At 43.0% G+C, this 25609-nt stretch overlaps 1 protein-coding gene across 2 annotated transcripts; it reads left to right on the forward strand.

Moving 5' to 3' along the window:
* Nucleotides 1–1582: 1582 nt before the first annotated feature.
* On the forward strand, nucleotides 1583–25020 carry gng12b (guanine nucleotide binding protein (G protein), gamma 12b). Of its 2 annotated transcripts, XM_079266888.1 has the most exons (4): nucleotides 1583–1656; nucleotides 5846–5963; nucleotides 22522–22642; nucleotides 22732–25020. In XM_079266888.1, exons 3-4 carry the CDS (start codon nucleotides 22550–22552, stop codon nucleotides 22855–22857), a joined length of 219 nt encoding a protein of 72 aa, XP_079123014.1. In that variant the 5' UTR covers nucleotides 1583–1656; nucleotides 5846–5963; nucleotides 22522–22549; the 3' UTR covers nucleotides 22858–25020. The 2 variants fall into 2 exon arrangements, with proteins under 2 accessions (XP_079123014.1, XP_079123013.1); XM_079266887.1 differs by lacking the exons at nucleotides 1583–1656; nucleotides 5846–5963 and adding an exon at nucleotides 19768–19819.
* Nucleotides 25021–25609: the final 589 nt, after the last annotated feature.

The following is a 25609-nucleotide window of genomic DNA, read 5'->3' on the forward strand; positions in this document are numbered from 1 at the left end:
CTGATGATCATTTGAAGTCTGCTTGAGGCGGACACCAGCAGCTACTGTCCGAATATGCAACTCTGGCCAATGCCATTCAGTGCAAGTCATCAGAGTAAGGTCATGACCAAAAATGTACAGAATTGTATTGTGCCATAAGGGTTCATGCAGTTATGCAAGGTATGCCAACATATATTGTAAATATAAAGTATACTCAGTATGTCATACAAAGAATTGACTTTAAAATCCTGCTGTTGGTTTACAAAGCACTGAATGGTTTAGGGCCAAAATACATCTCTGATCTGCTGCTACCTTATGAACCATCCCGACCCCTCAGGTCGTCTGGGACTGGTCTACTTTCTGTTCCCAGAGTCAGAACTAAACATGGAGAAGCAGCGTTCAGTTTTTCTGCTCCACATATCTGGAACAAAGTCCCAGAAAGCTGCAGGTCTGCTGAGACCCTCAGCTCATTTAAATCAAGATTGAAGACTTTTCTGTTTGCTGCTGCCTTTAATTGAACCACATTCAATTCATATATTAATCAATTTCCTGCATTTCTGCATTTTACTACTGTATTTTATTTCTTACACTGTTTAAAAAAAAATGTTTAATGCAATGAATGTTCTTAATTGTTTTTAAATCTCCTTTTTCACCTTATGTTTTGATGCTTTTAATGGTTTTATGTGAAGCACTTTGAATTACCTTGTTGAAATGTGCTATACAAATAAACTTGCCTTGCCTATATATATATATAAATAGATATTCAGCATTTTTAATGTAGGTAGATCATTTTGACTTCGTCATTTTAAAAGTAGCTCGCAAGCCGAAAAAGTGTGGGCACCCCTGGTCTAGAATAATGTAAGTTTCATATTCTAGCTGTTTTTTTTCTTAAGCTTGGGGTAAAAGTGCATGAGATATTACTGCAGTTGCTCCAGTAAAATTGCCGTAGATGCATCAGTATTAACACTCTTAATAGTGTCACTTACAGGGGACATTCTGCACAACCACTACTTTTACTGCCGTTACTTAAACTACACAAAGCTGATGCTACTTCTGTACTTGTACTTAAGTAGGATTTGAATGCATGACTTTTACTTGTAACAGAGTATTTTAATGTTGTTGTACTGTAACTTGTATGTGACCCGAATACCTCATCCGCAACGAGTGGAGAAAATAAATCAGACGATGATAATAATTGTAAGTTGCAGCCCTGAGTGTGTATTTTCCATCACATATTCATACAGACCTCGTATAACATGCTGTCTATGCGTGTCTAACATACCAATTTGAAATGCAGTTCATACGCATATGCATGTCAAAAATATCACGTGTAATCCAGATATTGTCACATGCATTTTTTTGTAAAATGAATAAAAATGGTGTAGACCTGTACAGTACGAACTTGTGGCCAGACGTACCAGCAGAGGGCGCTGTTGTCTCTTCCGAACAGGAGGAGTTAAAAGAGTCTCAGCCCAACAAGTCCGCGCAGATCACTCTCCGTGTCTCCGGTCTCTGTTTCTCACCAACGGGGCTCTGGCTTCATTTTCTGCGTCGTGAAACTTTTCATTTGACACAGCTAGAGGGCTTTTTTTTATTTTTTATTTTTTTCTGAAAGGAGCTGCACTTGCATTGTTTCATGGCGCGATTTTGAAAACCCTGTCGGATCCGAGAGGCCAGGTGAGTATCAGCACGGAGATTGCACGACTGGTGTCTGGACTGTAGTGCTGACGTTAAATAATACCAGCAGGTGAACTGTCACCGCCAGTCGATGACCAGAAAAAAAACAAAGTATGGGGGGGGGGGGGGGGGAATACATGTAATGTATTTTGATCAGGTTCATAGTTTGTGTGATTTGCTGAGTAAGATTTACAGTATTTCAGATTTAAATGGTGGGCATGTTATATGTTGTAGCCTACATGCATGCACAGGTTGGTAAACAGGTGTTTAATGCAGCAGAATTGACAGGTGGCCATATCAAAGAGGAGGAAACTTGCTTCATGGAAGTATATTTTCGAGAAGTCTTTGAATATTAGAAAATACAAATAGGTTACGCTCTTGGATAAATGATGACACTTATGTGTCCATGGAAAACCTACCTGATGTCATGTTGCTTTACAGCTTTCTTTGAACCTCAATGTCCCGATATTAAATCATGAGGGAACCAAACGTTCATGTCATGCATGGAAACACTGCCATCCTTTGTCTTATGTGAAAGTAAACTGAGCATTTGGAGGTTTTGGACCGTAGACTCTTCTCGAGGACAGCTTCCCAAAAGTGAAGCCAAAACATCAACATCGCCCCCTTGTGGCTGGTTGCAGTACAAGTCATAAACCCGCCCCCTTCCACTTAGCTGATGGGACATGGGCCAAACTAAAAAGTGCATTCAAATACAATTTTTCCGAAGATGATTTCCTCTCATTTTATGTAGTTCTTATCACACTGATGTAAGTTCAAGTTATTTTTTTCTGATAAGGAAGTTATTTATTCGATGTTGTAAAAAGAGATTGGCATGATTGACAGCTGTGATTGACAGCTCCACCAAACTGAATAGTCACGGGCCTCGTGAATTGTATAACTCGGGCGATAACTTCAACTTTCCTTAATCGTCTTGAGTCTGTAGGGCATTTGTCCCTTTGATCATAAATGTATTTATAGATATATCATGGTTAGTTGTTTTGTGTCTCTAGCCAAACAGCTACCGTGGTTGCTAACGTAGCTCGGTGGCTCTCACGCGAACAAGCCGTGGCCGTGCTCGGCTGGTGATTGGTGTGTGGGCGGGACCTCGATACCTCGGCTCCAGTTTCTGCGCTGCTCTGCGGCCTCCAATGAGGTCTAAATCCCAAGATGGCAGTCCCCGTATCCGGAGTAGTTTAGCCTCACTTTAGTACAGTGGGAGGAAGTGGAGACACGTCGTCCATCTATGTAAAGTAGCTACATGGGTGAACCAGACAAAGGTTTTAAGGACACCTTCCACAATGATGCCGACATTCATTCTTCGGGGGAGAGGCTCACAGGCATGTGCATGGGCTAACATGAATACACTTACAGCCACTTTAGCACCTATGTCTGCATGCACATAACTGTGTTGTTAATATATTGAATCTGTGTCATTTGTTTGTTTAGTTGCTTAATTTAAAAGCACAAAACTGAGGGCTCCTAATACTGGACTATTCGATATGTATTACATCTGCTGCGTTCACATCTGTTGCAGTTGTTTGAAGACTGTATTTCTTTATTTGCATAACGTGGTAAATATAATTCAGACTATTTCTCGGACTGTTTTTTTCCCCAGTTTTCGGTAGACGTGTCTTCTCAGTGCCACATGGCTTCTGCTAGTTGAGGGTGACTCCACCTGAGTGGGTTCTTGATGCTGACGTAGGGCTGTCGGGCTGTGTTGCCTGGTTACACCACAGTCACTGGTTCAGACCTTAGCGGCGGTGTAATCTCATGAAAGTGCCCCCCTCTCACACGCGCACACACGCACACGCACCCACACACACACACACACACACACACACTTGTGTCCCTCGACTCAAATTCCACGCTCGGCCTCCGGGGAGCTCGTCTGTGCGTCACTGCTCTGGTCACAAAGGCCTTCAGGGAACGCATGCAGCCAACAGAGTGGAGCCTCCGGCCCTGGTCGTCCACAGCGGGATGTGAAATATGCTGTGTGCTGGCCTGACACACGTCAGAGCCGCCTCTGCCTCCTGTTGCATGAGGGTGTCACAGTGGACCTGTACACAAAGCATGAACTGCTTATCAACAGGCGATGAAGGGTTTCACCATGAACACTATTCCCTTTTCTTCTTTCCACTTTGATATTAATACGTTTTCAAGCTACAAGTATCCCAATTATGTCTTTAATCATATTCAGGGTTGAACAACAAGCTACAACTCCTTTCGTTTAAACATGTTGATAGTGCAATAGTGGATCTTTAGACCATTCAGCCAGTATGAACCCAATGTAGCCCCCCCCCCCCCCCCCTCAAGTCATTAATATACAGATCATTTAATCAACAAAAATATTGATAGTTTTAAGTCAGTGGTTCTCAATTAGGGGTCTGGGGACGCCCAGGTGTCCTTGAGTGAGTTCAAGGGGGTCACTAAATAAAAGGGGAATCGTTGATTTTCACTTTTTAATTCCCGATAGAAGTGAGCCCAATGTGAGTAAGAGTCATAAGAGTTACTACTCTAATCAGAGATCTCACGGCCTCCACGGTTCTCTCCCAAATTGGAGTGGACAATATAGAATTCCGGTCTTCATATCTAAAAACCAGAACCTATTTTTAGATGGAGGTCCCTGAAGTCTCATCAAATCAAACTTGAGGGCACAAAGAAGGTTGAGAACCACGAGTGTAAGACGTACTGCAGCAAGGAGAAATGCTGAAAAATATACAATATGAGGAGCTGCTATTTTTTCCTTTTTAGAACACAAATGAATATATTTAGGATTCTTTTCTTCTTTTCTTATTTTTTCTTTCGGCAAAAATAAATCGGTGGTGATAATAGAGTTTGGCAGATAATTGATTGACAGTAATTGAGCTCAGAATCATTGATGAAAAACTTTCAAAGACCCACTTGTCGAGTTGAAAGAGCTGCCTCGCTGTTGCTCCTCCTGGTCAGCTCCTGGGTCATTGGCCTGTGCGTGTGTGTGTGTGTGTGTGTGTGTGTGTGTAATATCACTGACACTGGGAATTGTCATATTATTGCTGCTGTGGACTGCTGTGGGATATTTATATATAGACACATGCTTTGTGCAGGTCCCACATGTCATGCAACTCAACCGACACAATTACAATAATAAAGTCACTGTCATTAAATTGAATGAACCTCTCTTTATGCCCCCCCCAGCCACCTGCTTCCTGTGGGTGAGCCATGCACTGATGTGTAATTGGTTGGTCGGGTTGCGTGTCAGTGTGCTTTCATGAAAGATAGACCTGTTGAACACGAGTGACAACTAAAAAACAATCAGCACCACACATTTGAAATGATTCTGTATGGTCAATACTTTCCTCCCTTTCCTTTCCACTATAAACAATTACAATTCAATATGTATTTATTTTTAACGAGGAGCAAGCCCGAGCTACATTCCCAAATTTCCTTTCTGTGCCACACATTTGGGCCTCTGATTTCACTGGGTCAGGGTTTATGACGGGGTGTTGTTTGAAAATGTTTGATATTAGTAAAACCAGCACTGGGTCCTGATATTGTAGATATAATATCACCTTGAAACCAATCAATGAATGAGCCTTTGATTAGGGGTTTCATTGCCTTGATGAATGATGGCAGTGTGTGTGTGTGTGTGTCGTACAGCACGCGTTTGTTCATGCTCCCACTCTCAAGCTTTCAAATTACGTGGCATTCATTCTTTCTCTCCACCACGCGGCACTGAAACTGGAGAGCAAATCATAAACTAGACAAGAGGTTGCTTGGCAACTGGTAACAAAGCGGGTAATAAAACATCCTTGGTGTCAGCGTTGTACAATAACAGACTGCTGAGTGTTGGTTTATTCTAGCTTTATTATTCTGTTACATATATATCTACATATATATATCCTCCTGATTGATTTAAAGTAATTCAGACCTGGCTTTTGTTTACAGTAAAGATGTAACTGACTCTGCTCTGTCCTTGTCCAGCACACTACCTTTTCTTTCAAATATACAGAAGTTACTGACTCACGTAGCCAGTAAGTTGCTGACCAGCACGGCTTTCACAGTAATCGGACGTTTTTCAACCATTTCATATTCAGGTATATTCAGTCAGCCGTAAAATCGGACTCCCTGGTATTGAAATCTCTCTCTGATGTGTCTCTTTGGTTGTCTGTCATGGCTGTTTAGTAATTTTAACATTTTCTTTTCTTTACAGATTCATGCTGGTCACGCAGACTGGGACCCCCACACAGGTCAGTGACTCGGTCATTGGACCGGGTCCCGTTTGAGTGCACAGCGTCCGCTGCCTTTTCTGAAATTGAGAGAGGCATCAGGTAACAAACATTGCTCCACCGCTCTCTCTATTATTAATCAGCCCCGGCCCACACACGTCTTTCATATCTCCAGTCAGACTGCAGCCTGCCGGGTGCTGCCCTCTGGTGATTAACAGAAGATAGATAGATAGATTTAGATCTTTGGCATTGCGAGTTTTCTACATCATAAACCGCCAACACGTTTCTGCTCTTGTTCTGAAAGAGAAATCTGTTGTATTGGAAGAATATGGCTGTTTTCATGACTTGTCCAGTCATTTTTTCAAACATATTTATAACCCAATATCACAAATTTGCCTCAAGGGGCTTTACAATGTGTACAGCATACGACATCATCTGTCCTTAGATCCTCGATGTGGATAAGAAAAAAAACATTTCACTGGGAAAAAACTGTAAGAAACCTCCGGAAGAGCAACAAAGGAGGAATTCCTCTCTGAGAGTAGAACAAGATAATAAAATGAATGACAAGAGACAGAAATCAGGCATAAAATGTGTTTAAACCGTCATGTCAATGTCCTTGTATGTTCAACATACAAGGACAATAAACGGTTTCTGATTCTGATTCTGATTCTGATTTGAAACATATCTGAAGATAATTGATCTGGGAGGAAGTCAAGCAGCTTCCACAATGAAAGAATAGGCAGGCAGTTGATTGAAAGTTGAGCCAAAAAGATGAAATTGAGTTTGGATTTAAAGGCCACAACAGAATCCGTGACGTCCATTGGGAGGCTTTTAATACGATAACCTGGGAGTATTTTAAAGGTGTGGGCATTTATCAGGCAGTGAATAAAGGCCATTGGTTGCATCATGGGAAACGTATGCTCCTGAATGGTTGAGCTTAAACGAAGTTTCAATCTCTGGGCCTCTGCTGCATTGAATTGGACCGTTCTTGTCCGTCTCACGTTCCCCCAACTATACGGAAGTGCAATACTAAATTGCTTTTTTAATATTAATCGTTAGGAAGTCATCAGATATTTATTTATTTGTTTATCGTCTCTGATCGCGGCCAAAGTTAAAGCCGGATGTTCCATCAACTCTCTTTGATTATTCTTCCAATTCCAATTGATTTACCATTGAAAAGTAACTCCCTCTGCGGTGTTCTGTGAGCATACGTTTCCTCCACATGGTGGCAGTATCAGGCCGTCTATTTTCTCTTTCCCCCAGGTTTTAAGATGCCCCTTCATCATAGCTCAGCCTGCTTTACAAAATGTTTGGTCAAATCGCTGACTTTGACACATCATCCAAAAAACATCCTCCTTTGTCCATATTTGGTCAGCAGATCAGCGAATATATGAATAATCTAATTGTTGTGCAGAGTCTAGCATGTATGTTTTGCTGTTTTGTCTGAATTTCATGCCCTCTGGTGATCATTATGTGGCTGCACATGTTTGCTTGAAGCACATGGGCCCGTCGCTGCATCGTGTCTTAAACAACTGCACATGTGCTAAACTAGTAGTTTTTCATGCAGGTGATATTCTGCTTTTACCGGTATAGGAGTGCATCACAATAGAACTTCCCTCTATAGGGGGAATAAGGGGAAGATTGGGTGTGGTAGTAGATCTATGAGGGCAATAACAATAATCAAATCAATTTTAAGTCAATTCAAAACGGCTTTTGGAAAGAACCAGGTACGATTGCTTGCATGAGCATAAATTAAACGTGAGAGTGAAAAAGTGACCCGGATGATGTGCACGTGTTCAACAAAGGCTCTATTTTCTCTTCTTTTTTTTGCCAGTGTGCAGGTGTGTTGCTAATTGGCCGGCGGCCTGTTCCGCACAGCTGGCAGTAACGGAAACCTGCTCGAGTAGCTTGCATTTGGCGGCACAGAGTTAATGGCCGAATCCCAATCTCCACACTCACGTGTTTGATGCACGCTCCCGCAAAGTCCGTGATGGTTTAAGGCTGTCCCACTGTCAAATCATCCAGTGTTTGAGTCTCTCGCAGACATTTTAAGCCCTTTGTGAACACTTTCCCTAAATCTCAAACAATTCATTGTCATTGGAACTGTTTTGACAAAAACTAGTAAATAGATCATTGAGAAGATGAGTTACCTCTCATCTTGTGAGGAAAGAGCCTGGAAGACGTTCAAATCAGGGAGTAAAAAGTATAAAATGTTTTTGACGACGTCATGGTTATTTACACCATTTCAAGCCCTCACAGCCTCTCACGCTCAACCATTTACCAGGTGACGTCAGTAAGTCCCTGAGGGTTCAGGGTTTAAGGCTTTAGGGGGGACACTGGGATTGGGTCAATCTTTTCCTCGAGTAGGAGGAGGTTTACACATTTACTGCATCATTGTCGCACCCGAGGGAGATCCCTCTTCAAGGCATGCACTCCCCATCCTATTTCATAAGCATCTGCTCATATATGGGCATCTTCCTTCCTTCTGCTAGGTTGTACTTCATCCGCTTCCTGAACAGCAATCCACCCCCCCCCCCCTCCCTACAGGAATATACACACTCCTACTCATGTTGGTTCGTTTCAGGCCGAGGCGGGAGTGGCTCTTCCCTGTGCAGGAAGCAATGTGGTTAACACTCATTTGATCAACCGACTCTGATGACCTGCATCCCCGACAAACCAGCTGGCGCGCTCTGTACTGACGGATGGAAACAGCTCATAAGTTTGCACGTGAAACTGATTGTTTCCCTCATGCCACACATGTCCCGCTTCAATTCTTCCAAGGAAGCGAAAGGAAAAAAGAAAAAAAAGAAGTCTTTGATGTGTAAGAAACAACGTTCAAGACCTTTTTTTTTGTTTTTTCTTGTGCCCTGGGCAGCTTTCTTCTGCTCTCAGGATCTGCAGTGCACTCTTTGTTGCTTGTAAAAATAAATCTCAGACTTCCAGAGATTTACGTTCTCTGTGTTATTTATGTACGTGCACCTCTAATGTTGGGGAATTCGCGGCAGGATCGGTGTGCACTGGGTGGCCTCCAAAGTGCCCTGGATGCATGCAGATACCTCTTGAGATTAGCGGCCCTATCTGCGGCTGTAATGTAGACACACGTTGGCTTTGAAGTGGGACAAACAGCCTCATCATGTTATTTTGCCACGGGGCACAGAAAGCATCACCCGTGTGCAGCCGGGGCTCCAGCAGCCACCGAATTCTACTCCTTCTGTCGTTCACCTTGGAAAATATTTACAATGTAAACCATGTGCTTTAGATTAATACTTTAAAAAAAAGCAGTATTATGTCGTTTATTAGCACAGGAACATTAACTGTGTGAAGAAAGAGAATGTCCACCCCTGGCCAGTATTGAGCCTACACAAAACCATTAGCGTGAATGAATTATTGCTGCAGTTTCAGATGTGTAATTACCACCCCCCCCCCCCCCCCCTCTCTCCTTGTGACATATTATCAGCCCACTCAACAACTAGGTCATTGCAGATCCCGTTTCCATGGGTAGGCTTTTCACACAACTGCCTGCACAACACATTCTCACGCCAATGCATCTCAAAAACGCAGCTTGGTCAGTGCGTACCCTTCGCGAGAGATTGGCACGTGTCAGCGACTGTGTTTCAAGATACACTCGTTACATGCATCGTGTCTTTTCAAAATACACTTCCGTCTTCACGGGATGTTAGCTTCAGGCATCAAAAGCCACTTCGTCAGGTTTAGGAAGAGAGCGTTGTTGACATGAACTTGACTTGCCATGCTAACAGGCTAAAAAACAAAAGGTGAACTTGGTCAGGCTGTGTTCATAGCTATACCTAGCTATACATAGCTCGTAACCCAAACGTTGACTTATTTGTTATGTATCTTCTGTTCTTAAGTAATGCCATTTCCATCGTTATTTAACCCAAACCACGACCTTTTCCTAATCCTAACCAAGTCGTTTTATTGCCTTAACACTGCAGGGGCTAGCGCAGGCGTGCTGATTGCTCGTGTTACTGGATATCCGTAGGAAAATGCTCAAACAGTAACAAAATAACATTTTGTATGATGTCACACAAACATTTATAAGAGGATACGTTGGCATGGGAAACATTATAGCTGATAAACATCAGCACGTTAGCAAAGAGTGCTGCAGGAATGAGTTTGAAAACCTGAAAATGAGTCAGCATTTTTGCACTTTCGATTAAATGAGACTATCGCGCCGACTAGTCCACCTTCGCAGCCTCATTTTGTATGTTTGCGTTCATGGGACTGTGGTTTCTTCATATCCTAACATTTAGGTTTTTACTCCTTCTGATTGCATTCACGCTTCAAAAGTCATTAAAAATATTAAAAAACACGTCTCTTTGCCACAGAGCTTATTTCCTGCAATATTCCAAAATCCAGTAGAAGAATCTATTTGCTTTTTGTTGAGGTAACCAGTGCGATGCTAACATCCGGGGTTGGCCTACAAAGATACGTCATCCTTACAGCACTCTTTTGTGAGTATGTTAGCATGCTGACATCAGCAATTATCCCAAAGCACACCCTCACAGCGCCTCAATCATGGCTGCAGACTTTCAATCTTGTTTCAGTACTTATTTGTCGTTCTACTTGATGATGCGATGAAGATCTTTGGGAGGAAAGTGCTTCTGCACAGCAACAGCATGTCTGCCGCTGTCTGCTCTCTGCGTTCATGGCAGCAGGGTCCAGACAATAAACACTGCCTTCTTTATCTACCGTTGCGTCCACTTTGAGACGCTCCTGTGCCACGGCCCACGTGTCTGCCAGACAAGAATTCCAGCCACCCTGATCTTTGCTGCAGGAGCCGTCCAGGGAATGTCGGCTTCCAGTTAACAAACATAAGGGTCTGGCAGTTAAGAGAGGAAGACCACGCAGCAGTCCGGGATGTCTCCCTGCCCAGAAAATCTGCCCAGCCACTGGTCGCATGCCTGGGATTCTTTTCCACAAGCCGCTCTTTCCTGCTTTGATTTTCCTTTTTCTTTTTTTTTTCTCAAAGACATTTTCCTCCACCAGACAGTTGCAAAGGAAATATTTTCCAGTCCAGAAATAAGTTGCTTTTAACTGCATTGACTTGAAAGTATACACTTGGAGGCCTGTGCCGCTGTAAGACTGCGCCTTTGATTGATGTTCATTCGGGGCGGTGCACTGCTCTGCATTGCAGCCTCACGTTCCATTGGAGTTACACTGTTCTGAAAACAAACCACTGCAACCGGCGCTCGCATACTTTCCCTGTGAGATCCCGGCCCGCTGCTTTGAATGAATACGGCATTATAAAGCTCCAAAACGCACGGCTGAAAAAGGCTCCGTCATCATTTCAACTGCACCAGACTAGGTTTGAATTCGACATAATGTAGGTCATTGAGGTAATGCAACTTTGGTTTTGGAAGATGAGGTTCTCATTTTGGCTAATGAGCAGGTTAACATTTCATTAAACGACACATGTCCGCTAGGGGTGTAACAATACGCATATTCGTATTGAACCGTTCGGTACGAGGCTCACGGTTCGGTACGCATGACGAACCGAACAATATGTTTGAATAAAAAAACTAAAACAAAAACAAATTTTTTTTGTTTCTTTTTTCTTTCCTTTATTTAACCAGGTAGTCCCATTTAGATTAAAAATCTCTTTTGCAAGATGTAAGTAACAATACAAGATGTAAGCAAGATGTAAGTAACAATACATAACATTAAGGAGCAGTTTTTGTTTTTTATGCTTATGTGTTGCTAAGAAGACACCCCAGAAGATGGGTCACTCAGGTATAGTTCCATCATTGTTCAAAGTCAAAGAATAACTTCATGATGTTAGTTGTAATGAATAAATATATTTTAAAATCAAGTACATTTCTCTGGCATTTATAGTTTTCTACTGTACCGAACCGTGGCTCCACTGTATCGTACTGAACCCAACCGCGTTACACCCCTAATGTCCGCCCTTTTTCTGGAGCAGACTAGTCCATGTCTTTGTGACCTCATAATGGCGTAAATCTTCTCACTCACTCAATGATTTACTGCAACGTGTTAGTGCACATTCACAAGTGTTCTGTTTACTTTTCACTGTTAAATACTGCTCTGGGAGCTTTGTCATGAGTGTGACGCAGGAGGTCAGGAAACATTGAGAAACAGTTTCCTGCAAGAAATCCTGTGAGTGGATTTCATGGATTGTGGTTGCTGTTTTGCATGCAGACCTTTTAATAAGGAACGCATACGTAACTTGCAGCATTTCCTCTCTGCAAATGTGTATTTCCGTTCCTTTTTACACGTCACAACAACGGTCATTATCAAGTGTCGGGGCTCATGTGCTGCTCAGCAGACTGCATACGTGAGCTTAACATGCGCCTGTGTGCATGAGTGTCTGCACTAGAATGGACAAACACACTTAGCTTTTTGTACAACTCTGTCACACCCCGGTAAGGATGGAATCAGCCTGTGCCTGGTGGTCTACACACTGAACACAGTGCCTCTAGAAAGTCACATTCTCCATCTGGCCCTTTTGTTTGCAGGAACTTGGGAACTGTGTTGTCGTGTAGTCTGATGGGCTCTCCTCCCTTTGTCACATAATGAAAGATCTTTTCAGTTTAATTTCTTTAAAAACAATTGACTCAAATCTGCCTACCTTACCTAAAGTGGTTATGGTCAATATTGTTACAATAACATATCAAATTGACAATGGGGATAAAACAATGTGACCATGATGTGATGAACCTACAGAGAAATATCACCCAAATCTGCAGCTGTACCCTCGGCTTTAGAGAGCTTTGCAGCGGGTTTCAGCTCATTGTTTAAATGCCTGGCAGCAACTATATTGTTTGGGTTCACTCTCAAAAACGTTAGGGACTAGCTGGTGAACGTAGTGGAGCATTCAGCAGCTAAAGAAACAGATATTTCCCTCAGGTGTTGGTAGAGACCCAAAACGGAGCTAAAAGAGAGTGAATATTGGATTTGCATTCATCAGGCGGCCAGAAACGCTCCATAACTGCGTAGTTGTGTAAATTATTGTTGTGTTTACAACTTGTTCAGTGGCCCAAGCATTTCTTATTGCAGGTTTAAATAAATGTAATATACTAAAGTAAAGATACTCATGTAGAATAGCTTGTACTGTCATACATATATTTGACATTATATATGAAATACTATGTATGATTTTACATTGGGGCATTTTCCTCCTCATTGGACAGATGACAGTATAGAGGCAGACAGGACACAAGGGACGATAGAGAGGTGCATGACACAATTCCTTCAGACCCTCCATTGACTGTTTCTTACATTTATTTTCAGTTCTTTTTTGGTGCACAAACCTCCAGTGAGATATGATCACGGCTGTTATTCAGACCAGTTTAATGTGCATTTCCAGCAAAATGCAGAACAACTAAATCACAGTTATGATGCCCCAAAAAAACCCCAGCAATTGTGACATGCAGAGATTTTCCAAATACCATCCTGAAACAAATGATTGCTTTCAGCAGGAGAACACATGGAACTTTCCCACGTGCTCACGCTGAACTCTGGCTGCAGTGAACCTTGTGCAGACCTGGGCGAAGTGGATGTTTTGGATTCTTCCTCAGTTAATAATACTTGTTTCATTTCCCTCTATCTCACTTTGTATGCAAACTCTCTGGTAGTAACGTGTAAGTACAAAGGGCAGATTACTAATGCGTCAGGACTGCAGCCTCACAAACAGGTGGCCTCCCGACAGGGGAGATCATGAGAGACAAAACCTGCAGCCACTTGGGGAGCCTCCCTAAAAGGACTGGACACGGTGTCCGCCCCGGCGGCTCTTACCTCCAAAGCCCTCTCCTCTGCCTCCCCTACGGCTGCTCATTATGTGCAGAGTATTCACTCAGCTCTCGGGTGCTCCAAAGTTCACAGGAAGGAGAAGAGAGGGTGGGAGGTGGGAGACTCGTTCCTGTTGTTGAGGTCAGGAAGCTGTGTTTTTCTTTTCCCAGCCCGCCCCTTATTCTGTTTCTCTCTCTGTCTTTTGTTCATCATCATAAGCAGTCAGGAGGCAGCAGTGAAGAAGCCTCGCAATCACCTACCACCACCTTCCCTCACTGCAAGGCCCGTGCAAGAACACCTTCCGTATCTATTCCGTGTCTTATTGCGTTAATGCAGTATTTGCTGCTTCAGTTGATCTGTCGTGCACGCTTTTACAGCTGTAGATGCTTTTCAATCTATTGAGTTGATGTTTGCTTTATGAGAGTCTTGCATGCATCCATCTAATCTAAATATAGAAACTGGAATGCAGCGCCCCGTGTGGTACGTCAGATTTTTCCCAAATGCCCAGAAAGTTCATTCATTGTTTTATACACAAGCCAAATGTAGGATGGTTTATGTTTATGTTTTGTGTTCATTTTATTTAGAAATAAGGACAGAAAAGGGAATAACTACTCAGATCTAGGCAAAGATCCTGCAAGGTTACTTTCGTCTTTACTTTAAGTGTGAAGCGTTTAACCTCTTTTAAAAAAAAGCATTAGTTGCCAGAAAAAAGTAATATTTGACTCGATTAAAGTCTTTGAAACAGTGTTGTAGGAGAAATTACTGGAACCTTTGGGAAAACTTTACACCCAGCAGTTAGCACCATGATGAATAAACCTTCCCTGGAGACAGATTCTATAAAAGAATGAACACAAAGAAGCCTTAGCGTGCATGTAAAATGACACCTGTGTGTGTGTTTGTTCGTTAGACATGTGGGGAAGTGGGGAAAAGGTGATAGTAACAGCACTGTGTGTAACTGTAAGGCTTGGAAGGAAGAGCTGCTGGTGTTTATTGTGCGTTTTCATTCATGCCCTTCACACTGCGTGGTTTGCATCCCATATCACTTGTTTTGAAACTTGACATCAAGCAAGCAGAACTTGATCAGCTTGTGTTGCAGTTGAAAAGTAAAAAAAGGGTGCAGTTTCTGCACCCTTTTTTTACATTCACACAGATGTAAAAAAAAAGAAAAAGGGCTGATTCTTATGCACAGAGCGCACTTTGTTTGGCAAAATGCACCAATTTCTGGTTATTTTCATGAATGGCAGGGTGGTGCGTTTAGTCGGAGTATAAATGCTGGATTATTGTCACAATGAGAGCTGTGAGTCGGTTGTTTGGCGCCATGTGAGAGCGGCAGGCTAAAGGTGGTGTGAGAATGAGGAGCTGTGGGTTTTACTGAATTCCTATCCGGTGAGTGGAGCATTGGTTTCTGTCTAGACAAAGCTCAGTTGTCGGGGAGACCTGGGCAGATCCAGGACTGCCCCGGGCTCCAGGAAGTATTGGTGGGAGAGTGTGGGCTCTCTTTTATTCCCTCCTTGGGGGATTCCAGCGAATTCAGAAAGCAGGGCTGAGAGCGGGTTTTTGTTTGGTTGTTGTTGGTGGGAGTTTTTCTCCCATGATAGGGTGGAGACCGCTCGCTGCATTTGTGCAGCGATATCAACGGCATAAGACATTCTCTCCCACTCAACAGGAAATAGCAGCCTGGCCCATCGGGCACACAAAGATATCGCGGTTGCACACACTGCAGACACACAACCCCTCACTGAGCAGTCGTACAATGTAGGATCCATCAAATTTGCGACTTTGAACAAAACCACAAAAGCATGTCTCGAGCTCTCTGTTTATGCAGCCGCTCTGTGTGACTCTATTGTCTTTGAGAGACTGTGTACAGCGAGATAAGGCAAAGACAGGCGGCTCACACAGCGTCGGATCAGTGAGCAGACAGGGCTGACTCAGGGTTCATTAACTGTTGCAGTCAGCTGTGCCCTGAGGGCTCTTTCTTGGAGCCGAGTGAGCCGTCCCACTGGAGCCGAGACAGTTATTTTACTTCAGGGGATTTATAGCGGCGACCACAGAGATATTAGGTGTTTCCAATATAAGGGAAGATAATTGATTCTGGAAAAATATATATTCATATTCGTACATAGTCTTTAAATGTTTATGCTTACCTCTGTTCTACTTTGTTGTCTTTGTTTTATTTGTAATTTCTGTGTAGGTCTATGTACATTGAGAGCAACGGAAAAAACTAAGTCAAATTCCTTGTATGCGTTCGCATACATGGCCAATAAAGCTGATTCTGATTCTGAAATAAAGCGCTAGCTGGCATATTTGGACCAAGGGTCTAGAAAGAGCAAAATTGTTCACCCATATAGGACGCAGGACCTTGTGCCTGCCAACATCCCTTTGAAATTAGCCAAAGTTTAGTTTGAGCCTAATTCCCACTGCACACTACGGCACGGCTCGACTCCCTTGCAACCGTTCTTTTTGGTTTACCAGTGGCAAAAGTTGTGGATATTACCTGGTACTTTTTTGGTACCACCTCGGTCGAGGTTTCAAGCGATGAAAATAAGGGACATCCTGCACAAATCCAACATTTTTTAATAGCCAAGCTACGATCCATAGTGGCCACATTCATGTTTTTTTTATTCACTCAACCCAGATTTAAAAATAATGGCAGCCCGCAAAACCATGCAGTGGTCAGTTCACAGTAGTCAGGTCAGGAGAGACGTTCCTCTGTGTGGTTGCTGATGAAAGGATCCAGTGAGAGAACACACTGTTAGTTTTGCGTTGAAGATGATGTCATGTATACTGTATACCAGTGGTGGGCCGTCAGGGCCTGCAAGGCCTTCTCTGCTGGCCTAAACAGAATCACAAAGTTATAGCTATTTTATAATTTAATAATTTTTCTTAAATACACTACATGTATTATAATTTATAAAAATATTTTTCGCATTATCTTATTGTCTCATTGCACAGCTACTGTCTTCCTCAGTTGCTCTGCTTCCAGTGCAGCTTGTTTTATTAAGTACAGCTTTTATCCAATCAGATCTCACCTCTGTGTCTATGTAAGAACAGAGGCCCGAGGCCTGCAGACTCACAAGTGCATCCAGTGCAGTGTGAATGGGGACGTTATTGTTGATTGTCATGTTCTTCAACCAATCAGATCTTTAGTTTGACATGTTGGGCGTATTCTTTGCCGTGCTAGAGCCTGCTAGCCGGCCTACAAGTACGTCAGCATTACGTGCAGCTCAGTTTTCAGGTGCGGCTCTGCAGTGAGGTGCAGCGTGCGCTGTGATTGGTCAGTGGGCGAGCACGTGGCTATCGTGAAACGAAACTTAACGTAGCCAGCATGCCAGAATGCGTGTTGCTGCTGTTGTTTTCCCGTTAAGCTAGTTTAGCGCAGCCTCCCAGAAGTGCGGTGCCAAAGCTGTTTTTTTTTTTCTTACATTTTTTTTGTTCCGGTTCAGAGGTCGCAGCCCGTTGTCTCCTACGTGAGCGCAGAAAACATATGTCCTACAATTTAAGCTTCTGCATTTTCCAAATGCACTAGTATTATTCAAACGTACCGAACGGTTTAATACGAATATGTGTATTGTGACACCCCTTGAAACGAATAATAACCGTAGCTGTGGCGCCATCATGAGGTTATTAGGAGGTGTTTCAGCTGCAGGACAGCAGTGAAGGCCCAGGTATAAAATGCACGGCCCGTCACTGCTGTATACGATACACCACACTTGTATTGCGCTTTTCTCGTCTTCTGACCAATCAAAGCGCTTTAACACTGCATGTCATCATTCACCCATTCACATGCTGATAGCAGGGTGCCACCGTCATGCAAGGTGCCACCAGTCCATCAGGACTCAAACTAACCATTCATACCCATTCATGCACAGCCTGCGGGAGTAATTTGGAGTTAAGTGTCTCGACACATCGACATGGACTAGCGGAGCATGTACTAGCGGAGCCGGGGATTGAACAGCCGATCTTCTGATTGAAGAACGTCCCTGCGACTGCTCTACTACTGTACAACTCCCTGCTACTACTCCCTCAGTGTTGGCACGAATCTGTGTACCACATTTCATGGGCATCTATCCAATATTTGTAGTGACATTTCAAAGTGATTGTTCCGCACGCAACAGGTTTGCATGTTAACCCTCACCCACATGCATCTGTATGACAGCGCTTCTTCATTAATAAAAGCAGCTGCATGGTGGCACATTGCGGTGCATCTGTCCATTGTGGGGCATTTTCTTTGTGTGTCAGCTTTTCATTTCTACTCACTAAAGGTTTCCTTTTTTTTTGGAAAACTATCAAAGCAGAGCAGGGAAGAAATGCGTGATGTAGTAGAAGAGAGTAGCACCTGGATCAGGGTGTTTTAGCTGCTTGTCTTCCATTGACTTCTAAGCACATTAAAGAAAACTTCAAAGAGAGCCCTAATCCATGGATGTTATTCACTATACCTCTCTGCAGGGTGTGTGTGTGTGTGTGCGTGTGTGTGTGTGTGTGTGTGAGTGTGAAGATAGATGAAGTTATTTCTCAGGGAATCTAAGGCTCATTACTCAAACCTTTGAACTTTTTAAACGGCTGCGACTGTCTGCAGGTTGTGCCACCAGAGGCGAACACACACACACACACACACACACACACACACACACACACACACACACACACGCTAACACGCACTCAAAGGAACCTGTTTCTCTGCACATGGGGCCCAGGTGGGAAGAAAAGACAGAGCGACAGAAACCGGAGTGAGAATCTGTCGTCCCACGGCTGACCTCACCCTCGGCGAAGGTGTTGCATGCGGCAGCAGCGCTCAGGGGAAAGGTGTTCGGTGGAGCCCAGAGAGAAACTCACAGCCTGTGACTCAACGGCTCGGAGCCCTCATCTCCTGTTTTAGTCTGCAGCGCAAACACCAACGCCTGCTGGGTGGCTTTTCAAGTCAGCCGTCTTTACACAGTAGGGCAGGCCTTCAAAGCCTTTCGGACAGCACCCATGACGCCTCGATAATCGATAGCGTTACTCTGCAGATTGGAATGTTCTAGCGTTAGTCATACAGTTTGTCTCCACCAAAACTCTGACACTGCGTGTTTGTTTCTCGTTTGGGAGGCCTCTGTCTCTTTCCTCTGCACGCCTGACTGGGCAGTCTGGCTCCCAGATAGCATCAGGCTGTCTGAGATTAGCGCTCATGAGGGCGCAGTTAAACTTGTAAAAGCTCTGGACCCCTGTCCCGGTGCCTGCCTTCCACACAATGCCAAATGGCCATCGTGTGTGTGGCACAACACTGATAGCCTGGCTGCATTGTCACCGTGCCTCTCAAATGTGCTTAAGCCTCAGAGCTTACTGCAGAGATCCCAGCCCATGCAGGACCGGGCTGTGGAGCCTGCCGGTGTTGTTGCCAGGCAGTTTAGCAGTGTAACGGGCAAATAATGGAGCTGCTCAGTGCCCCATGGACCAACATTTGTTGGAACTGGACAGCTGATAACTAATCATTTAGGCCGCAGCGCTCTGCCTGCCTTCTGTTTATCAGACACTGAATACCACTGTAATCTGTGAGCAAAACGCACCTGCGTTTGTTTGTATTCTCTATTATTACACCAAAAATGTTGGAGTTATTGAAGTTTACGTTTATATTGTTAAGGAGATATGTGAGGTAATAATCGTGGAACACAGTTCATTGCATTTATTTTCTGTCTTAAAACATCCACACACATACTAAAATGCCCACATGCTCATTGAAAAGGTTTTTGTTTGCTGTACTTGTTCCTGGTCGGTCCTGGGTCCGTGCAAAGTACATTTAATTGTTGAGTCAAAGCTAATATGAGGCTTCTGAAGCCTTAGTGGACTAATTGAAACATCTTTGGCTAAGATTTAGGAAGCATTTTTGTCCCTCATGTTGGCAACCTGAAAAGTGAAGTCTGTGTGGAGGTGCCTTAAACGGGCATTCTTTCGAATAGCAACTCGTCTGGTTGCAAAAATAAGTCTTTGAGTATTCTCCCACTGTTCAGTACACAAAAGCACATTTAGTCCCGTTCTGCTGTTGGTTTTAATGTGGTGTAACTAAGTTCTTGGTATATTTGTTGGGGCAGCAGTTGCAACACATTCTCACTGACGCAGCAAAAGCTGCTGTCGTAAACTCTGCAGAATGTTCCGTTGGCACGGCGGGAGCCCACCTGTGTAAAGCCCCACAGCCACATCAAAGAGATCACCCTCATGTAAGACTTCAAATATGTTTCTATCAATGCTTTTGAGTGTGCCACATGCTTACATTTACCACACATAAGTGCACAGGCTGGATGCAGATGGGCACACCACAGCTGAAAGCATTGCAGACATTCTTAGTCCCCCAATGGAATATTGGGGGACTACGTGTTTTGTACTTATCTGTCTCACTCTTTTATTTTCTTACATCAATTTGTTGTGAAAGTTGCAACATGCACATATACATATGTACGTGCATATTTACGACAGCATGAAAACACTGTCAAGCCATACTTGCTGCAAACGGGCTGTTTAACATCACGTGACTTTGCTCGTATTGCAGTGGTGACATTTTCCTTGGGCTAAATGCTGTGCAGCTATAGTGTATAAGCAAACAGTGTGACAAGTTGGAGAAGAACAGTCCAAAAGAAAGACATGGAGCTCAAAGACAGTGATTGAATTTAATACAATTTAAAACTTTGAATTTTGTCTTTGCATTGTTCAAAACTTAAAAGTGGAGCGCATGTCAGCCGTGATCAAGTGCTGTGACGTTACTAGTCTACATTAGTGTCACTTCCAAGGCAATTCCACAGACTCAACAATGGAGCAGGCGCTGGCGTCACACAAAGTGTCCCTGCAGACGTTGGGGGGGGGGGGGGGGGGGGGGGCAGGACCCTTTCCCTGTGTCCACTCACGCTGAGGGGCTTGAGTACTACAGCTGTGTTAACAAGAGAGCCACGACGTGGAGTTTTAAGTTCCCGGGAACAATGAATGCACAGGTCAAGAAAGCAAAAACAATGCAAGCAGCTTGTATAGACTGAAAGTACAATTGAGGTTTCAATGTCATGTGTTCTTTGCTTTATTAGTCCCTCAGCAGCCATGCTTTCCGTTTCCTTACTGGCCCCTGTGTGTAGCTTCTATTTTTAGAGCCTCCTCCCCATATTTAATCATTCATACTTTAGAGGGTATCTGGCGCTACCGCTTCCTGTGCAGGAAGCGGAAAGGAGTGGGTGGGATGGGGGGGGGGGGGGGGGGGGTTTGAGGGATGCATGGTCTTGTCTCCCCTCTGTAGTCCATGTTTCATCTGCCTTCCGTTTCAGCGTGTCCCCCTCCTCTGTACGGTTCTGCACCGAAGCACAGAGCAAACATTACACCACACCACATTTCAAATGTTATGTTTGTCAGTCCCACAGAGTCCCTTTCTGATGTGCAGGAACAAGTTAACATTGCTGCACAATTGCTGCGCACACAGGGAACTTCTCATTTGTTGCTTCACATCATTATGTACTGTGTTCTATTTCAAACTGAACACACGGGGTTCTTCTTGCATTTGAAGCAGTTCCTCTGTCTTGATTTTCTTTGAACAAATTATATTTTTTGCAGAAAACTGGTTTTGGCTGCTTTCCCCTTATGCTCTGCAGACAGTGCAAAAAAAAAAATAGCATCTGAGCCGCTTCCACTTCAAGTGGTTGAGGGAGTGACGTAATGAGCCAGTAAAAGCAAACCATTGTGTCCTGGAAGTGGGAATTGTGAAACAGGAGTGTAGGTTGAGCCACATTAAGTCAATTACAAAGTCAACTGTCTGACACTTCTGGGAAGTTGCACAACTATAGACATTGGTGCGGGAAAAGTCTTAGTAACTTCTCCACCTGCAACATTGGGCAAAGCTGCTCAATCATTGCACTAAGGGCTGTAACCTAAGAAGCAGCTGCGATCATTTTTTAATGTCGATCTGTCAGTCGGTCCAACATTTTGATCAAGACTGAAATGTCTAACAAATATTAGATGTCTTGCTGGAGGATGAATCCTATTGATGCAAGTTATTCCCTTACTTTTCCTCCGGCATCACCAGTTGGGCAAAGTTTTCACTTGCGTTGTGAAATTAGTAGATCGATTGGCACAAATTGTCCCTCACGGGATGATTGATTTGGTGATGCTTTGACTTTTCATCTACCACCATCATGTCAAATTTGTTATTTGTCCGATTTGTTTTCAATACCCATCAGTCGTACTGTAAGCTGTAGGCCGACTCTGTCTTCACTGATAATAAGCAAATATTATATTAATTCATGACTACAAAGTGGTGGCAATGGTAAACATCATCTGCTAAACATCACAATGGTATTATTGTCACTGTAAGCATGTTAGCATGCTAACGTTAGCATTTAGCTCATAGCACCACTGTGCACAGAGCTGCTGACGTGGCTAAACTTTATCCCTGAGAACACATTGCATACTCACAAAGTTAGATGACATCTCTCATAAATATCTTGTAACTGCCATACATGTTCCAATAATACCTCAACCTTAGATGTCATATGTGTACCACTAACCTATCGGCAGAACTATGATGAATGTTTAAAATGGGATGGATTACAAACCGCTTAAGCTAGGTAGAAACAGATCTTGATATCGAAATAGAGTTACCAATAAGACACCAATAAGAACATCAATTTCAAGTAAATCAACTTAGATGCTGATAAGATTCATAAATGTGTTCACTTTGTGCAAAGACAGTGATCATGCCTCAGCAGCATGACCTCTGTGCTTCTTTTATCCCACAGGAACATCTTGTTGCCAGGAATCGTTTGAATAGATTTATTACGCTGCGGCTTTATTGCTTTCCTTTGTGCAAATACCAACTGCATCTCCACACACTAATTAATGTAAGTAGAGCAAGTGTAAAGATATATATACATGTTTTGTTCTAAACCAGGTTTGAACACAGCTGTCCAAAGTCTGCGATGTCATCGAAAATGCACAACGCCAGCCGCATAGCTCATGCCAGACGGACGGTGCAGCAGCTGAGGATAGAGGCCAGCATGGAGAGGATAAAGGTGCCTTTATGTTCTCTTGAGTGTCCTGCTTCTACTTCTGTATGTCAAGGTAGATGAGTGGGTGGACTGAATTTAGTTTTTTTTACCAGGTGTCCAAGGCTTCATCGGACCTGATGCGCTACTGTGGAGAACATGCCAAGAATGACCCGCTGCTCATGGGCATCGTCGCGTCAGAAAACCCTTTCAAGGACAAGAAGCCTTGCACTGTTTTGTAGGGGAACACCTGAACCCTTGCTGCTTTCCTTTTTGATTCTGATGTGGGGAAAAAAAGATGGAAGTAATACTGTTCACAACTTCTCTTAAGGCCAGTGGCCAAAGATAAGGTAAAGAATAATAACAAAACAACGTCACGTAACAACAGTAACAAAACTACCGTGAATAAATAACAACCACCAAATGTAACAACGTCAAACAAAGTGCAAACAGATTTCCCCATTCAACAGATCCCGTGGTTTACAGAAAAGTACAATGGCAACACTTTTCCCCTGGCAAAAAAAATGCAAGCAAGAACAAGCAAGAAGTGTGAAGATGAAGCCTGAGTGGAGCTGTGCCATGGATGGCAGAGTTCCTGACCCACTAATTATCACAGCGCACATAAACAAGCCCCCTCAACCATTGGTCCAATCACATTCAGGCTTTCAGCTTTCACTTCTTACTTACATCAGGCTTGCTTCCGGGAACAGTTGTTGTAGGTTGTGTGCTACTGATAATGAGCACCCGAGATAATGATATCCTGTCGGCAGGCGAGCACACTGAGCCGTCCGTCACACTGAGACAAAGAGAAAAGAGCGGAGGTCCACTTATGAACAGCTCTTGCTTTATTTTTATGTCATATGGTCACAATCATAATAGTCTTTAAAAATTGCCCATTAAATTGTTCCTTTTTTTTATTTGAGCACAGACAAAGCAATCAAATTGTCCTCACGTGCGTAATTCAACCTTTCCAGAGACAAACCAACCATTCACTTAAAATGTTGATTGGATTTTTATTTTTAAGATATTGAGGATTGATTTTGCCAGTGTTAGGATATCGAGTTGACTTGCAGTGTAGATCCAGAATTTGGGGAATTCAGTTGTTCCTTCGAGCTACTTGAATTCATGTTACAGACTTTCAATGCTCACATCAATTGAATCCAATGCTGTTCAATAGGATTACTGTGATGTCTAAATTGTGAAATTTGAATACCAGAGGGACATATTCTCTTGACAAAACAGTCCAACTGTGTCTTTTTCACGATTTTTTCCTCCCGCATTTGCCTTTATAAATGAATGTACAACTCAGTCCAACAATCTCTAAAAATGAAATATGTACAGATAAAAGTACCGGTATCATCTTTTCGGATCGCTGCACGTTGTGCTTGACCCTTTTGGTATTCCTTCATTTATATATTTCCTTCCATTATTGCTGGAAATACAGATTCAAGACCACTCAGTGCCATCTTATCAGATCCAGCTATTTAATGTCACTGTGTTCTGTCTGCAGATGCCGAGGCTTACAACTGCACTATTCAGCCACTTGGAAAGCTCTTAACACCAGATGACTGTTATACTTCCTGAGTTTGAAACATTCCATGTTTACAACTGCTCTAAAATACACCTTTTTTTTGGGCTTTTATTATGAGAACCTACGTCTGACATTATGTCTTTTGTGTGTTGGTGATCATACAAAACATAAACTAATATTACCAGCCAGGGCCTTAATGGTGGAGTGATTATGCTTCAACCTTTAACTACCTTTTAGTCACATAAGTGCTGTTGTCTTACACTGTGAAGATGGAAGGCCCATTGGTGAAGGGAGTATATCTCATGTTTCAAAATGACTCATGTTCAATAATTAATTGCATGAAAGGAACAGTGTGTAGCATTTAAGGGGACATGGCAGAAATGAAATATACTGTTAATAAGTATTTTCTTGTGTGTATAATCACCTGGAAATAAGAATCGCTGTGATTCCGTTACCTTACAATGAGCCGTTTACATCTACATCGGTCCTCTTCACGGAGTCTGCCGTGTTCCTATCGTATCCAAGAACGGACGGACAAACCGCACGCTGGCTCTAGATTGGGTCGTTTGCGTTCCCGCGTTGGCCTCCGTAGTTCTTCTACTCGCTTTTCACACGGGAGAAGTTTCAGTTGATTGCAATCTGCAGCCTCACTGCTAGATGCCGCCAAATCCTACACACTGCCCATTGTCAGATATATCTCATATGTCCATAAATATTGTATCGCAATATGTCTATGAACCACAGCATGTGCTTGCTTTAGCTGTTTAATGTACGCAATAGAATTGTAGTGATTCAGTCAAACCTAAAATTAAAACTCAATGTGTGGTTTTTGGCTAATGATGTCTTTGGTTGATTTTTACTCGTGAATATGAATTTGTGTTTTTCGTATAAAAACAAAATGTATGTGGTTTCTCTTACCTGGTCTGTGTAGGTAACAGCTTACTGTGTGTCCTGTTCTACCTTTACCTGGTTGTGGTAAATGCAAATAAACACATGGAAAACAAGTACTTTTTTTTTTCCAACTCACTGAAGATGAAAGAAAAAGACTAAACCTGGCATGAAAAGCAGATATTTTGACAGTCCTGGTTTTTAAACCAGATTATTGGATGAGGTTATGTTCTGTAAATTGTATAAGTATTTGAGAAGAGTGTGTGGTATACATGCATGTATTTGTTTGAATGTGACATAGCCATTTGCATGAATTACGCGACAACCATTAAGTATTATCACAGCTGTGCAGTTCTCTTTTACGGCATCAACTTTATTTACTACATTTATTTGTTCATAACAGTGGAAAACTGACGGTGCACTGTAGTTACCAGCAGTGGAGCATTTGGATATCTTAGGTGGAGACCAGACAGAGCTAAAAGTGGAATGACAAAGTTGGACTTTCATCCATCCGGTGGACCGAAACACAACTCCAATTCATTGCATTTTTTACATTACATTACAGTCATTTAGCA

Source organism: Melanostigma gelatinosum (genome assembly GCF_949748355.1).
Source record: "Melanostigma gelatinosum genome assembly, chromosome: 4".
Lineage (NCBI taxonomy): Eukaryota > Metazoa > Chordata > Actinopteri > Perciformes > Zoarcidae > Melanostigma > Melanostigma gelatinosum.